Source organism: Pagrus pagrus (genome assembly GCF_965226575.1).
Source record: "Pagrus pagrus genome assembly, chromosome: 2".
NCBI lineage: Eukaryota > Metazoa > Chordata > Actinopteri > Spariformes > Sparidae > Pagrus > Pagrus pagrus.
This window is the reverse complement of record NC_140186.1, coordinates 10,425,600-10,440,267: the sequence shown is the minus strand read 5'-3', so window position 1 is coordinate 10,440,267 and position 14,668 is coordinate 10,425,600. Positions and strand designations below refer to the sequence as shown.

Here is a 14,668-nt window from a genome sequence, read left to right as displayed (position 1 = left end):
AATCTCTGTGAAAATCTGGCTCATAAACCAAGAGAAGCAGAACAGGAGCGGCTGAGAGAGACGAAAACAAAGGAGAAAAAGTGGGGCCATGACAAGGTCAGTGCTCTGGCCAACTCTGGCAGCATCGTTCACTCTTCCCTGCTCCACCTCTCCTCCCAAGGTCACAGTGCAAGGGTGTGCTCTTGAATCACACCCACTGTGTGCAGCTCCCATAACAAATGACACTGCTCGGGTGTGCACATTGCTGAGTAGGCAGGACGATACGTCCTTTGTCGCGAAAACTCTTGCGGTACGACAACTTTAGGCGGGTTCAAAACTGGCACACTTACCATTTGTAATCTAATGTGCAGCTCCTCTGTTGGAGACCCTCCCAACCCCCACTGCTCCGTACTTGACAACTGACAAATGTTAACTCTGAGCCATTTAGATTACGAAGGAGGGAATTATTCTGTCTGGAAATGGGCTCGCTTTTTCCATTAGGACTACTCTTTCATACGGCCATTTATAAAAAGAGAGGGGGAGGAAGGGGTGGAGATGCTAAAACCTTGTTACAGTCTTACAAAATCAGATTAGGTGCCAGCAATGGGGAGCGCATACCTCATCAAATATTCATTTCATAACGGCTGCTCTCTAAATCCGGACCTGTAGTACGCTGGCATCGCTTTTCTGCGAAAACCCCAACAGCAGCACGGGGAGTTGGATAATATCTGAGAGGAGGAGCGCTCTTTGTTTAACAAGTTCACATTTTTCTTTGTTTGCAACCTTCAGCGTAATGAGCATTTAAAAGCCAAAACTGATACCTGGATATGCACCATTACATATCTGGAACAAAGCATGAGGAAATTATTTAAATCAGTGTAGAAAGTACTGCACCACTTCCACGCTGAGTGAGAGTGTTCACTGTGTTGATCTGTGTTTGCTGAAAAGGTGCGCCACATAAAATGAATAATGTAAGAATTTCAATATCTTTTATTCAGCTGGAGCGTGGCTTGGCCTTTTGATGCTGTCAGAGGCAACTGTAATAGCCTGGAACAGAAGGTAGAAAAAGGCCTCAGGCTACGCTGCAGTACAGTACCGCCAAGGCCATTAAGGAGAACTCACTATATCATGATAGCAGCCATTTTAGAGTGTTGCCATGCAGTGGGGTTATAATAACAAGATAAGAGAGAGCTGATACGAGCAGAGCAAAAGAGGCGAGGGAAATGAGAGCGGGAGATGGAGAGGAAGACGGCGGAAAAGAAAGAGAATACAGAAGGGAGGGTCAAACAGACTACAGGGAGCCATGACTGAGGCTAATACAAGAGGCTACAGCCTGCTGATATGAGGCGGATCGATGAACAGGGGAGGACAGAGTGCTTGGTAAAAGCAGGAGATAAAGACACAGATGAACAGAAAGAGAGCTAAAAAAATATTGTTAAGCTCAAGAAATAAAAAAAAAAAAGAATGCATGAGATCAAAGCAAATGAGCAGTTTTAGCAAATAATGAGTCTATTAAAAAAAAATTGATAGGGAAAAGTGTGCGTACCAAGGCGAAGGCACTGTCGGAGGATGCCTCCGGACGACATGTTTTTCTCAGCTTCTATCTCAGTGAAGTTAAGGGAGCTGGCAAAGATGAGAACATCCACGAGGTTGATGAGGCGCTGAAGGAAGGTGATGGAAGCCTCCACGGTCAAGCCTTGGGATGGTTCAATGTTCTCCATTTCATGCTGGTAGTAGAGAGAAGAACATGTGCTCAGTATTTAATGGATAAGTCGTCATAGAAGTATATAAACATCTTCTAAATTTTGTAAACTAACTGATGATTCAGTATAGATTAAGTGTGATTTTTCTGTGTGTAAGTAATAAAAATGCATTAAAAGAAAAAATCATTCATTCGTATGTAAAAACAAAAAATGCTTCGGTCACATAAGAAAACACATGTTTTTGCATGTAACGTACACTATAGAATAATCTGACATGGCAAAAAAATCTACAATGACTAAAAGGTATGACTAGGTTCATTCTTGACATCAAGTTTGGCAGAAAAAGAAATAATCGTCTTACGAGAATTTTGTCAAAAGTCACATTACATAAACACATCACCTTAGAATTACTTGCCATATAAGAATAGATAAGACTTTCTTAAAAAACATTGACAATATACAAAAGCCAAAACGGCAACATCTTACAAAGTAAGCCAATGAAACGACTGCATGATGATGGAGAAAATGCATATTTGTACATCTATTTCCTTAATAACCAGCCAATAAACATGTACATGCAAAAAGGAAACATATCATAAAATGATTGAATAAAATGCTTTTAAAATGGTCATGTTTATACTACCGTATACTCATAAAACATCCTGATAGAAGTATTTGCTACAAATTTAAATTTGGTTTAAGACCACACACAACTGAATACAATAGAATTAATGGAATTGAACATCAACCAGTTTCATAGACAGGCCATGAAAGTGACGGCACCAAAGAATCACGTGAGAGAGCCTCAGTGACCGAGATCAGACGACACAAAAACAACCTAACAATGTTAGGAAGCAGCTAACTGTAGTCTAATGTGATTGGGAAAGGTCAATGTGGATGGATAACTTCCTGTGACTGGAGCCATCAACTAGATACACAGCCACAGTTAAGTACACACACGTAAAATCTCTCTCTCACACACACACACACACAAGAAGACTCACAGAGGAGGAGGTGGCAGCAGAGAGCAGAGGTAAAATGCCTCCACAAGCCATGATGAGGTTGTCCACCACCTGGGAGATGAGGTGTATGCTGTTGTGGACAAACACAACGTTCTCGCTGCTGTTCACAAAGTCCAAAATCGTCTTTGTGGAGTGGCTAAGAGGAAAAAGAGAAGAAAATGTGCTTTGTTATTAAACCCCACCATGTAGAATATAAACACTTATAAATAGGTGAGTAGTTTTTTGACAAGCTAAAACGCATGCCATGTATTTTCTAACGCTAGGGGGTCTCTCAATCAAAACAAAACAAAAGTAGTTTGTTATTTTAATCGTTAAACAACCACGATTGCAGGTGAACATCTGTCTGCGTGACTCAGACAGAAATCTTCACTGACAAATTTGGTTCACGTTCTGTTTAGTCTTGATCGCCAACTTCCTCCCCTATTCTCAGACTCTCCCCCAGAAGTTGTAGTGACAGGCGAACAAATGAAAAACGCTCTTAGTTTGAGTACGAGTTGTTAGAAACACTTGGGATAACGTAAGTAAGCAACTCACTAAATATATATCAGAGGTCTAGTCGTTTTTTTGACATTTTAAGGTGGAAAAGTTACATCTTACACAACTAGATTGTCAAGAATCCATAGAGACTTTTATGTTTTACATCAATGTAGATGAATCTGATGTACGGCTGTATGCGAAGATTGCAACTAAGATGCTACTTATACTACTAATATGCAAAGAGTATTTCCTCATTTTGAAGTGTGGAAAATAAGTACTTCCTGTACACACATAAAAATATATTCCATTTAAAAAGGAAAAATCCCAAGAAAAATCTTCCCATTAACAACACAACGATTTGTGAAGGACTATGTCAGACCCATGCACCCCTTCATTAGGAACAAGCTTGCGGGATGGAATCTTCTGCTCCTCAGAGGAATAAAGCGCCAATAAATCGCTATTCCATTAATCAATTAACTAAATGATTGTTAGCTAAAGCACTAGCAAAGTCAGAGTCAGCGGTTTGGTACCCTACCTCCTCCACATCTGAACATCTGTCTCAATAGAGAAGAGCAGGTCAGTGAGGAGCCGCTGGTGCATGTGGGACCAGCGAAACTCTGGGATACGGAACATGGTGGAACGAGGCGCCGAAGTGCTGCCCTCTCTCTGTTGACCCGAAGGTCCTGCTGCTGCTGCTGCTCCAGGCTGGCCTTGGCTTGTTTCCTACAGAGAGACACCAGCATAACCTTTGAAATGATGATCGAGTCTATGGGAACACAATTTTTGAGAGATAAAAAGTAAAGAAAGCAGAATCATACTGTTGCAGAAGTCTCCTTCAGTTCAAGTCTTTCTGTGTCTAAGGCCACATTAGAAACGTCCAGCCTGGCAATTTTGATCTCTTTGGTCTTGCTGACAGAGTCTGCGCTCTTCTGGGTGCCAGGTTCGGAGGCGGAGGCGGCGGCGGCGCTGCTGTCTGCTGAGCTGGACTGGTCTTCAGTGGTGGTGGTGGTCTCTGTAGGCTGGCTGGGTGAGATGGAGTCTGATGCTGCTGCAACCTCCTGGGCTGTAGGGGGCGGTGTGGTATCTGAGGGCTGCTGGTCTGCAGTAGCGGTTTCAGTTATGGTGGAAGACTGTTCATCTTTAACTTCTTCTTTGGGTGGTTCTGTGACACTTTGTTCAGGTGTTTCAGATGGAGGAGTGTGACTCTCCAAACCAGACACCTCTTGAGTTTCACTCTCTTCAGTTTTTTCTTGTTCTCTAACCTCCTGCTTCTCATCTTTTTCATCGTCTGTCTTCATCTCTTGTCCTTCCTGATCATTTTCCTTGCCTTCATTATCTTCATGTTTATCTTCCTCCTTTTTATCTAGCTCCCCTTCTTCTCCAGTAGCAGCGGATACAAAAGAAGACTCCTCTTGGCTATCATCAACATCACTTGGGTGGATCTGGTCACTGACAGACGACACGTCCACCAGGTCTTCGTTGAAGACGGAGGCTCCACCCAACACACTGTTCTCCAGACAGGCCGCAGTCTCAGGGGATGTTTGGTCGGTCTTATCTTTTTCTTCTGAAACCACCGTCAGTTCTGTATCTGTTTCATTTAAAGAGTCGTCTGTCATGGAGTGTGATGATTCACCTTTGTCAGGATCACTCCCAGATTTTTCATTGTCACTTACAGGTGTTTTTGTATCATCACTCGCGGATGTTGCAGCAGGTTCACTAACTACTTCCACTGCTTGCGTATCATCTGTTTCAACCTGGTTGCTAACTGATGTTTGTAGATTATCAGTGTTCTTGTCAGTGGAAGTCTCAGTCACTGGTTCCTGCTTGTTGGTCTCTTCAATCTGCTCACCTTCATTATTTTTTTGCGTCATAGTATCTTCAGTCTCTTTTCCATCACTTGCAGCAGCCTCAGCAGACTCCTGAGCCGACTTCTGCTCTTCTTCTTCTGCCCTGGCGAGGATGTTGGACACGGTGATGGCTGCAGGTCCCCTTCCATCAGCAGCCTCCAGTGGGCTGGAGGTGATGGTTGAACTAGACACTGAGTCGGGAGACTTCGGGGCCAGCTCGTCCACTGTGAGCTCAATGACAGTAGAAGGAGCCGTCTCCTCTGCAGATGGCCCGTTTATACTTTCCATGGTCTCTGAGCTCTGGCTGACACCAGAGATGGTTCGGATTGTGCTCTGGGAGCCTGCAGACTCCTGACGCTGGTACTGACGGAACATACGGGACAGATTTTCTTTGTGCTGCTCAAAGGTTACCTGCAAAGACAAAAGACGATAGGTTCAAATGTATGAAATACCAGCTGCTTTGGCGCTTTCAATATAGCTTATTGGTCTACCCTTTTATTCAAGGGTAATTGTGATTTCTTACAACTCAAATTAGTTATTTAGATTTGGAGGTCATGTCAATCGATTATCATGAGATCTGCAAACATGGTGACATTTCTACTGTGTATAAGCAAGTACACAATTAACTGTATGCATATACATATGTAGAATGGGCAGCGCTGCAAAAGAAAGTAGGCTTGACTAATTGGAAGTTAACCCAAAAAAAGTAGATTCCATCACAGGAAAATTGCTCAGATCCAATAATCGGCCAGGCCCCAAATTGGTCTATGTCAACCATTGTATTTAAAGATACATGTCATGCACCTATGAAATAAATACACTTAAACTTGATACATCATCATGTACCAAAAGTTAGAATTCCAAAGAAATCCATGTTTTACCATCTCATCAAATAAACCCTCCCTCTCTCTTACTGATATCCACTGATTTATACTCTAATCCTTTTAATTATCTCAAATTGTGCCTGAACCTCCTGTTTGATGTGGAAACATCAACTTCTAGAGGCAGGATATTCTCAAAATGCTCTTTAGTTGTGAGCTTATTACTATATGCACCCACTGGGACCATTTGTGGCTAACTGTGCCATATTTAAAACTTTTCCTCTCTCTTATGTGCATCTGCCCACAGCCTATTAACCTCTATCAGTCTTCTTACATCTGATATGGGTAGACTAGACTGCTAGTCTATAACGACAATGGTCTGCAGTGGCATTTGAGGAAGAGCCCATCCATGTAAGCAGTCATAGATTAGCAGTAGATACTATTAGTGTGTGTCTGCTGGCTGTGCTGAGTGCGTGTCCGGCATTGGCAAATCCTCCCACGCCTAATTTAAGACCCTGCATTAATCACTGCGCTTGGAGGACAGAAAGTCAAAGATGGGTTTCAGTGGTGGAGGAAGGGGGGGTGAAACTAGACCCATTTTGCCGCTTTTTCACCTGAGGCTATTTGGACGGAGGGAAAGAGAGAGAAAGAAACAAAGAAAATGAGAAAGCCAGAGATCAAAAGGGAGAAAAAAATATAAGAAATTGCAAAGGAGGAAGAGAAAGAAAGTGAGTCATTGAGAGTGGAAGAAAGGAAAGGGAGAGAAAGAAGCTGATTATTTGTAATTAATTAGGCGTTATTGTTCTAAATTAGCCTGCTACACGGGTGCTCATTAATCTTCTGTAGTGGGAAGCAGTGATTGGTAATCCATAGCTGTTTTCTGAGTGCACAGCCTGTTTTAAATGCGCCAGTAGTCTGTCTCCTTCTCTCTTCTCTCCCTCTTTCCCACTGATCACACAGCAAGACCTTCTACCCCATTAGTTTGAGCTTAATTTGACATTTAGCATTTTTAGCAATTAAAAGGCTGCATTCAGAGTGCACCGCTATGGAAATTATGTGGGAGAGAGTGGCGCAGAACATAACGTCATAGATTCAGGATGCAGTCTGTACATTAAGATGATGTATGTTGGCCTTAAATGGGGCTCTGTAACAGATCCAGTTACCATTAGGCAGAGGTAGTATATGTCTCTGTGGTTTTTAAAAGAGCGTTTAGCCTTGCTACAATATATAGAAACTGCCCTGGGTGGCTAAGACATCAGCGCTGATCTAATCTAATTTCATTCTACTCCATGACTCGGCCTGGCCTCAGTAGGGTATGGAAAAATGTTATGGTAATGTACAACAACATGGTGGGCTTTTCTAATGTGACAGGTAACATGGTATTAACTGAACGTAGCACGGCCAGATCATTGGAAAGTCTTGCTTTGGAAGGGGACACACCATCACAAACAAAAAGACATAGTTTCACTTCTAACAATAGTTTTAAAATGAAACACAGACAAAACAATTTAAGAAAAATAACTCTCCTCTTTCCTGCAGTCAAACAACACCTGTGGTCACATTTCCAAAACAACGTAAATCTTCAGAGAACCTACAACTGATCTAGAATAAGCCGAGGCCCCACACCACAAACTGTTAGGTGAGGGTCAGGGTGGCGAAGCGCTGATCTTGGGAGACCCCCACAGTCGGAGCCTGGGAGTCCCCATTTAGATAAATAGATAGGGACCAACCGCAAAACAAAGGGGGAAATGGGGAGGGCAGCATGTCTCTAATCCGATTAGCTAAATGCAATTCCTCCTCCAAAATCAATGTCATCTGCTACTGCTGTGCTGGCCGTGCGGTTTTTGCTCTTGTTCACAATATCTTCCTTTCTCGCTCCTTGTAAAAACATTTTCCTTCGTAGTTTTCTCCCGCCCATCTGATTCAGTAATATGCATGCAGCCTTTATCTGTAATTTCTATCGCAACCATAGGACGACAAGTTTGTGCAAGGATCCCTCAGGCTACTGTTCACTAAAATAGTTTTAAGCCATGGGGTTTCCATTTCACTTTGAGATATTTATATTTCTTTGAGAAATTACAAGATAAAAGATCCAATATGTGGATACAAGCATGGCCGATTGGCTTTCTACTGGGTAGTAAAGACAACACTTGACGCGTGGCTATTATCTAGGATTGGCTTTTCAGTGTTCTCACTTTCTCCTTCCTTTGTCCAACTGTCAATGCATCCATTTGAAATTCTTTGCCGAGAACCACAGCTTGATTCTTGTGTGTGTAATGTGTCAATTACCCCAGAGGGCAAAAGCTGCATGGCTAAACTATTCTGCATTTGACCCATGAACTGAAAAGGGGATGATTAACTAAAGTTAAATAAATTATTTCTTAAAATGTATGATATATTTTGTCAAAGATCTGTTGGCTCATCTCTTCTCATATTTATCTTTGTGGTTAAATGTCTGACAGGTATAATGAACTTAGCTGACAGTGGGAGTCTGAAGGACAGAAGGACCTTCACGCCCCATTCCTTCTCTTTTGGAGATCTCCTTGTTCTCAAACTGATTTGTGTGCAGAGATGGACGAGGGGCACCTTGGGTGTGTGTGTGAGCCGAGGGTGGGAGGGCTGTTGTGTCAGCGTGCCCACCTGCAAGAACATCTGTCTATTCGCGAAGACACATAGGCAGATACACTTACTTCCTAATGACTGACAAAGAAGGATATACACGTAGAAACACACACATAGACCTCGCAAAGTAACCCAACGCACATGAATCAAATTTTAACCTCTTGACAAATCATAGCCAGGTAGTTAAAGTAAAACAAAATATTAAATTAATGGTTTTGTCATCAATTATAAGGTTCAGGCGCAACACTAGCGTTTTGGGTAACACCCAAGCCAAAAGAATGTAAAATCAATGTGGAGAGCATCAAAACTAACCAAATGACAGATTTCATGGTTGTAGTTGGTCCCCAGTGGACCTCTTTTGCAAGTTTTATCATTCAGCTTTCTGGATGTTAATTCATTAGTATCTGCTATAGCTTTTCCAACTTTATAAACAAATATAGTGTAATAACAATGGTTTGAAAATGCTATGAAATTAAATGTTTTATTGAAAAAAACAAAAATTTCTTAAGGGAAGAGCCCCAAATGCGTCGCCATATTCAGTATATGCACCTAAGCTTTCCACAAACCTATGGAAAAGACTGAATTTATGGCAACAAGAGCTGCTTGCGCTCGCTCTGAAGTTGAGCAGTGGCGAAGCAATTAGAGCCAATCACAATGAACAAATCAAGCACCGCTCTACAGTCCCAAGCAAGACTAAAAGACACATTTTTTACACCTAGTATGATGATTGATACTAAAAAGATATGAAATATGATAGGCTGAAATAAGTCAGAACTTGACGTCTTACAAGTACAGGTGCTCATCCTGCACTAGTTTCTGACAGGTGTCAGTGTATGTTCAGATTTTTGTCTAGCCAAAAATATGAGCAAAGGACCTGAATTCTTGGTATAAATAATAAAGAAAGTAAAATCAAAAACTAAACTCTTATACTTGGAAACTAACTGTTCAAACAACATGACAAAACATGAGCCTTAAAGGAAATGCAGGAAAGCCTAAGACTCAAAGAAATAATGCAATTATAGAAAATGCACAACAAAGCTTCTCAGTCGTCGACAAAATCTCAACTAGGAAAAGTGTCGTTTCTAGCAAAGAGGTGAAAACATGCATTCAGCATGTGGCATATTATCTCTTAACTGACAACGTTACCATGGTTGACAAAAGGCAAACTAAATCATAAAGTCTATGCAGAGAAGAAGTGTGCAAATATGTATTTGATTTGCGAATGCATATATGCAGTTATCAAGAGGCTCCCAGTGGGCTGGTTGTATTTATGAGGCCTTGTTTCTCTGATTGTTCTTGCACGGTTCCGATGAATATTCAATGGGCTCGGAGAGAAGGGCTTCCTAGAGCCCAAGAGAAAAGGAGGGCAAAGAGAAAATGTGCCTAGTAACTCACATTCGCACAGGCACAGACACACAGGCACAATCAAGCGCACACACAGAGCCCTGCAGCAGTGGGAGGAGAGAGCAACAGTGACAAACAGCTTTGGTGCTACAAAGGTGGCAGGAAATCTATCAAACGGGACAATAAAATTGCAATTGAGTTTCTTTAGCTTTTTTATAGCAGATGCATGTATCTTGGTGGCTAGCACCCGCTGCACCTATCCGAGTCACAGGCGGGGTCCCTGCACTGTGCCTGAATGTGTGTATGTGTGTGTATCTCACATCTCACAAGTGCATTAGTTTATTCATACACACTGTACGTGTGAAATTCTGTTGTTAGACAGAGTGCTGGGCAATGTTACAGGAGCCAAGAAGAAACAGTATTTATCTTGTGCAATTAAAGGGGAAAAAAAGGCTTCTGCAGGATGGTCGTGTGCAAAGAACAATAAACAATTTTTGCACAACACCAATCTAGACACTTGGCTATGCTGCAAAGTTAGACCCCGACACACTGCAGCTATATGAGCAGACGAAACAAGAACAAAAGGTTTGGAGCCTGATGGATACATCGGTTGGGCAATATTGGCCTATCACATAGGTGTCGGCATGTGTGTTGTCTGACGTACACTGGTATGAAACATTTTTTTCTTTTTTTAGAGATTATAATGCTAAAAAATATGCTAAACTTTTTTCAGTGCACTAATTTTAGACAATAAAGTTTATTGTTGAACTGTAAAAAATCCTGCTTCCGTGCTATCCTGCTTGATATCGCCTCTGAGTGATCGTTAGCAAGTAAAAAGTGTTTCAGCCAATGAAATCAAATTTACTGGTATAGTCTCCAAAAATCAAGTATCGGCCAGGCTCTGATTTTTGCATTAATATTATTAACAGTATATTTTTTTTCTTTCCAACAGAAATATTACAATATCGTACAATGTAATTCTTAGTGGAGCCCAACTGATATAGCGGTTTGCCGATATCGGGCTATTACAGATATATCAGTATCAGTGTTGCACAGTACATAATTTGATAACCACATTTGAGGGATCATTGCAAAACAAAGTGTGTTTATCAGCTGATATATCAAAATTGGAATTTGGAATTTACTCCCCAATATCAGAATCAGCCCCAAAAATTTGATTATTGGTTGGGCTCTAAGTGTTAGAAGTATATTAAAGAAGGGAAAATAAAAATATTTTTATAATATTTGAACAGTGATGTTTTTGCAGGACAATATGGTAAAGAATGCATCTGACCATTTTACATCATACTGTCCCTGAATGTGTTACATCTCCTCAGCCCTTCATTTGTACATTTTGTACAAGGAGGTGCAGGTTAGTTGTACAGTGTTCAGAGGTGTGGAGAGACACAGGAGGCGCAGAGCATCAAGTATACAACACACACACACAGCATCCTGCTAACTGCTGCCTTCATGCTGATCGTCTCCCAGGCAGTCTGTCTGTGCCCCCTACTGGACGCCAGCGCTCACAGCACCTTCACGCTACAGTGAAGCGTCTCATATCACAAGCACTTCTTTAACTCAACCTTCAAACTGCCAGGCTTAAAAACCCCCCAGACCACAATCTGACACCAACCTCAATTACTTCACTGCATTGGAACAGAGTAGCGTAATTTGATATCAACAGTGAATTACTAAAGCAGTATTTTGAATTCAGCTTTTGGAAATAAGAAGTGCCAGAAGTTTATTTTTATCTGTGAAACGTGAAAGAAAGAGACTCTGTATGTAAATAAAGAGTGGAAGGGCTGGTGGACTCATTCCTATTGGTTTATACTGCAACTAGCTTTTAAATTATAATCACTGTACGGCTTCCATAGCTTAATCTGATGGGCACAGAGAGGCAAGGTTCAATTACTGCGCTAGTCTGCACTGAGAGGTAAAGGGTTAGATGATATTGCTCTCTAATTTCTTACTTGATGAGCTGCATTATGTCAGATTCAAACTAAACATGTGGGTGAAAGAGATGATGGGTTTGAGTGAATACTGCTGTCTGTTTGGTTGGAATCAAACCAGGGGGGGTTGCAGTCATGTGGCGAATGTTTAGGCTGACAATACTGGAGCAAGTTGTGAGTGTGTGTGTGCAAGTGTGTGTTTACTACAGAGAGATAAAGAGTGTGCGAGGTAAAAAGAAAGGAAACAAAATGTAAAAACTAAAAATGAAACCGATGAGGAGATGGAAGAAGATGAAGATAAGAAGATGAATAAAGCTGTGTCTAACCTGCATGTGTGTGTGTGTGTGTGTGTCGTGCACGGATATAATGAGCGCTCTGACCTTGGAGTGGGTGATGGACAGGGTGTCCACCCAGACGCGCCAGCCGCCCCACTCATATTTGATGGCGTGATAGAGAAGGATGCGGAAGATGGCGTACACCATCTCGGTAATTTTCTGCTCTTCTGTGTTTCGCGGGTTGATGAAGCACAGGGAGAGCATCCACTCCTGCCAGACCGAGCACTGCAGCAGGCTCCTGAAACGAAAAAAATGTAGTGCTGAATGTGAATCCCGCCGGCATGTAAACACTACGTGGACTGGCGTGTGATGTAGATCTATGCCTTGTGAAGTGGTCAAATTCTTACCTGCGGTTCTCTCGGCTGTTATTGAACAGTTTGATCATGTCTGACAGGAAGACCCTGCGCACCTCCATGCTCTCGGGGGATGGAGGAGAGTTCTTCAGCAGAGCAGCTATCACTTTCAGAATTTCTAGAAATATTGAGGATTGAGGTAAAGAGGCAAAAGGTGAAAGAAAAAGAGTTTACATTTCTGCAGAAATTAATGTGCCATAAAATGTTAAAATACTTCTTTTCTGTATCTGTTCAGATATACGTCTGTGTTTTTGTAATATGATACATTCAAATGCAGCAAGTTGTATTTTAGGGATTATAATAAAAAACTTTGGATTTGGAAACATCCAGCTTTTTGCTTGGAAATAAAACTCCCTTTGTGGGCACAGAGGAAGAAACTGCGCAACTCAACAACTAAATCATACATTGGTTTCAACATGTGCAAATCATTGTGTCACAAACTATCTGAACTCGCAGCTGTACACACCTGAAAATCTGTGCCTGTGGTAAGAAAAACAGGACGGACAAAAAAGAAAAAGAAAATTCCAGGCCATTGATCTTTATCACATTGTAATGGTTTTGGTATTGTTTCAAACGAGAGAGCCGGAGTCGCGGCCCCTTCTGGAGGACTTGGCTTCGGTTAAACCAAAGAGACTGACTGTTTAGATGAATTATCTAGACAATGTCAGTGTCCATTTGCCTTGAGTAGTGAGACGGCAGGGCTTGGATTTCACTTGTCTCTTCAGACCTTGGCGCTAACCGATGCCCCCTTGCCCCAGCAGACGGTTGTGTTGTTTCTACGCCTTAGTCACTCAAATTATGAGTCGCTGAACCTTTACCGCCAGAAAATTACCCCAGCATGTACCGGGAATGAGGATGGAGGGATGGCGTATTCCCTCCTTTTTTCCATTTGCTCTTGGTTCCTTTCCCTTGAGTTAATTTGAGGGAAACGGTACTTCCTCGGTTTGTTTGATTGGCTCTGACGTTACTAAAGACTGCAATCAGGGGGCCATTTTGGGAGTTTGTCGCAGATTAAATCAAGAGAATGCACGGCAAAGGAGAAACAGACCACCGCTCTGTGTTCCATAGAATGTGCTCACATGTACGGACCCGTACTAGGTTTCTATGATATATATACCGCCTGTCGAGGATGGTTGGGCAGGAGAGTTTTTAACACAATAAAGGCTTTAGATAATCAATGTGTGACTACAGCAGGGCCTTGTCAGATTAAGGGTGGTTGGAAGTAAACCTTGGTTGTGATTATACCAAGCGCTTGGATTTCAAGCTGATTAAAGCACAAAGGTGCATGTATGTGTGGGAGCAGCAGTATAAAAGAGAGAGGGATGTTTTCTTTTCTCTCTTGAAATGAATACTTTAGATTTCAGCATATGAAAAGATTTTGCGAGCCGACGTGAAATTGGAGGTAAGTAACAGCCTGAAAATATAAGATGGCAACACTGATCAAAGCCTGGAGTCGCAGTTTCAGCTTGTTATGTTGCCATGTATAAAAAATGAGCCTGCACTTTCTGCGTGTAATGATGCACCGGTAGAAACTGTTTTGTAGCAGTGTGTGCAGGGGGTCAGTTTTAGTAATCCACCTCCATCCCTATTGGTCTTACCTTTGGTTGTAGTGCTGTAATTGATTGCAGCACTAAAATTGCTCATATTTTGTCATTTGATCATGATTAAAGTACGATTTACTAGGCTGTATGCTTGTTTGTGAGTAGTTTTTTGTTTTGTTTTGATTTGTTGTCTACACTAAGATGATCAATGTTGCGTCTTATCTAGTTGTGATTGTAATGTTTGTACTTTGGTGGTCCACCACTCCTGAATGAATATAGAGAAAATAGTGTAGTAATACAGTAGATCTTAATACATATGGGTGCCTTTAAATATACTTTTATTGAACATTAAGTCATAAATACTCTTATTTAAATCTATGTAAATTATTGTAATGCTGAATACAAATGATATATTTTAATTATAAAACCCGTAACAGAATAAATATTAACATGAAACACTTAGTTTGCTGATTAAAATATGAAAAAATAAAATAAAATATTGCAACATTAAATATTTACTTCACAAAGTGCATTCAAATACTGAATAAACATTTTATGACTCAAGCAAATATATTTAAACAAACTCCAAATATACTTAAATGCAATTAAATAATTGATTAAATGTATATTATTTGGATTTATATTAAATAAATGCAAATGTAAATATAACACCTT

The 14,668-nt window shown here is 41.2% G+C and overlaps 1 protein-coding gene across 10 annotated transcripts in view; it reads right to left on the bottom strand.

Annotated features, from left to right (window-relative positions):
• The window catches only part of lrba (LPS-responsive vesicle trafficking, beach and anchor containing), a 194,415-nt gene that overhangs the window by 137,599 nt on the left and 42,148 nt on the right, over positions 1-14,668 (bottom strand). For all 10 annotated transcript variants that reach the window (XM_084365848.1, XM_084365851.1, XM_084365852.1 and 7 more), the window contains exons 20-25: positions 12,447-12,570; positions 12,145-12,337; positions 4,000-5,439; positions 3,717-3,904; positions 2,687-2,840; positions 1,526-1,706 (exon numbers count right to left, since the gene is read on the bottom strand). In XM_084365848.1, coding sequence (XP_084221974.1) covers positions 1,526-1,706; positions 2,687-2,840; positions 3,717-3,904; positions 4,000-5,439; positions 12,145-12,337; positions 12,447-12,570 — 2,280 coding nt within the window. The remainder of the gene's footprint in view (positions 1-1,525; positions 1,707-2,686; positions 2,841-3,716; positions 3,905-3,999; positions 5,440-12,144; positions 12,338-12,446; positions 12,571-14,668) is intronic.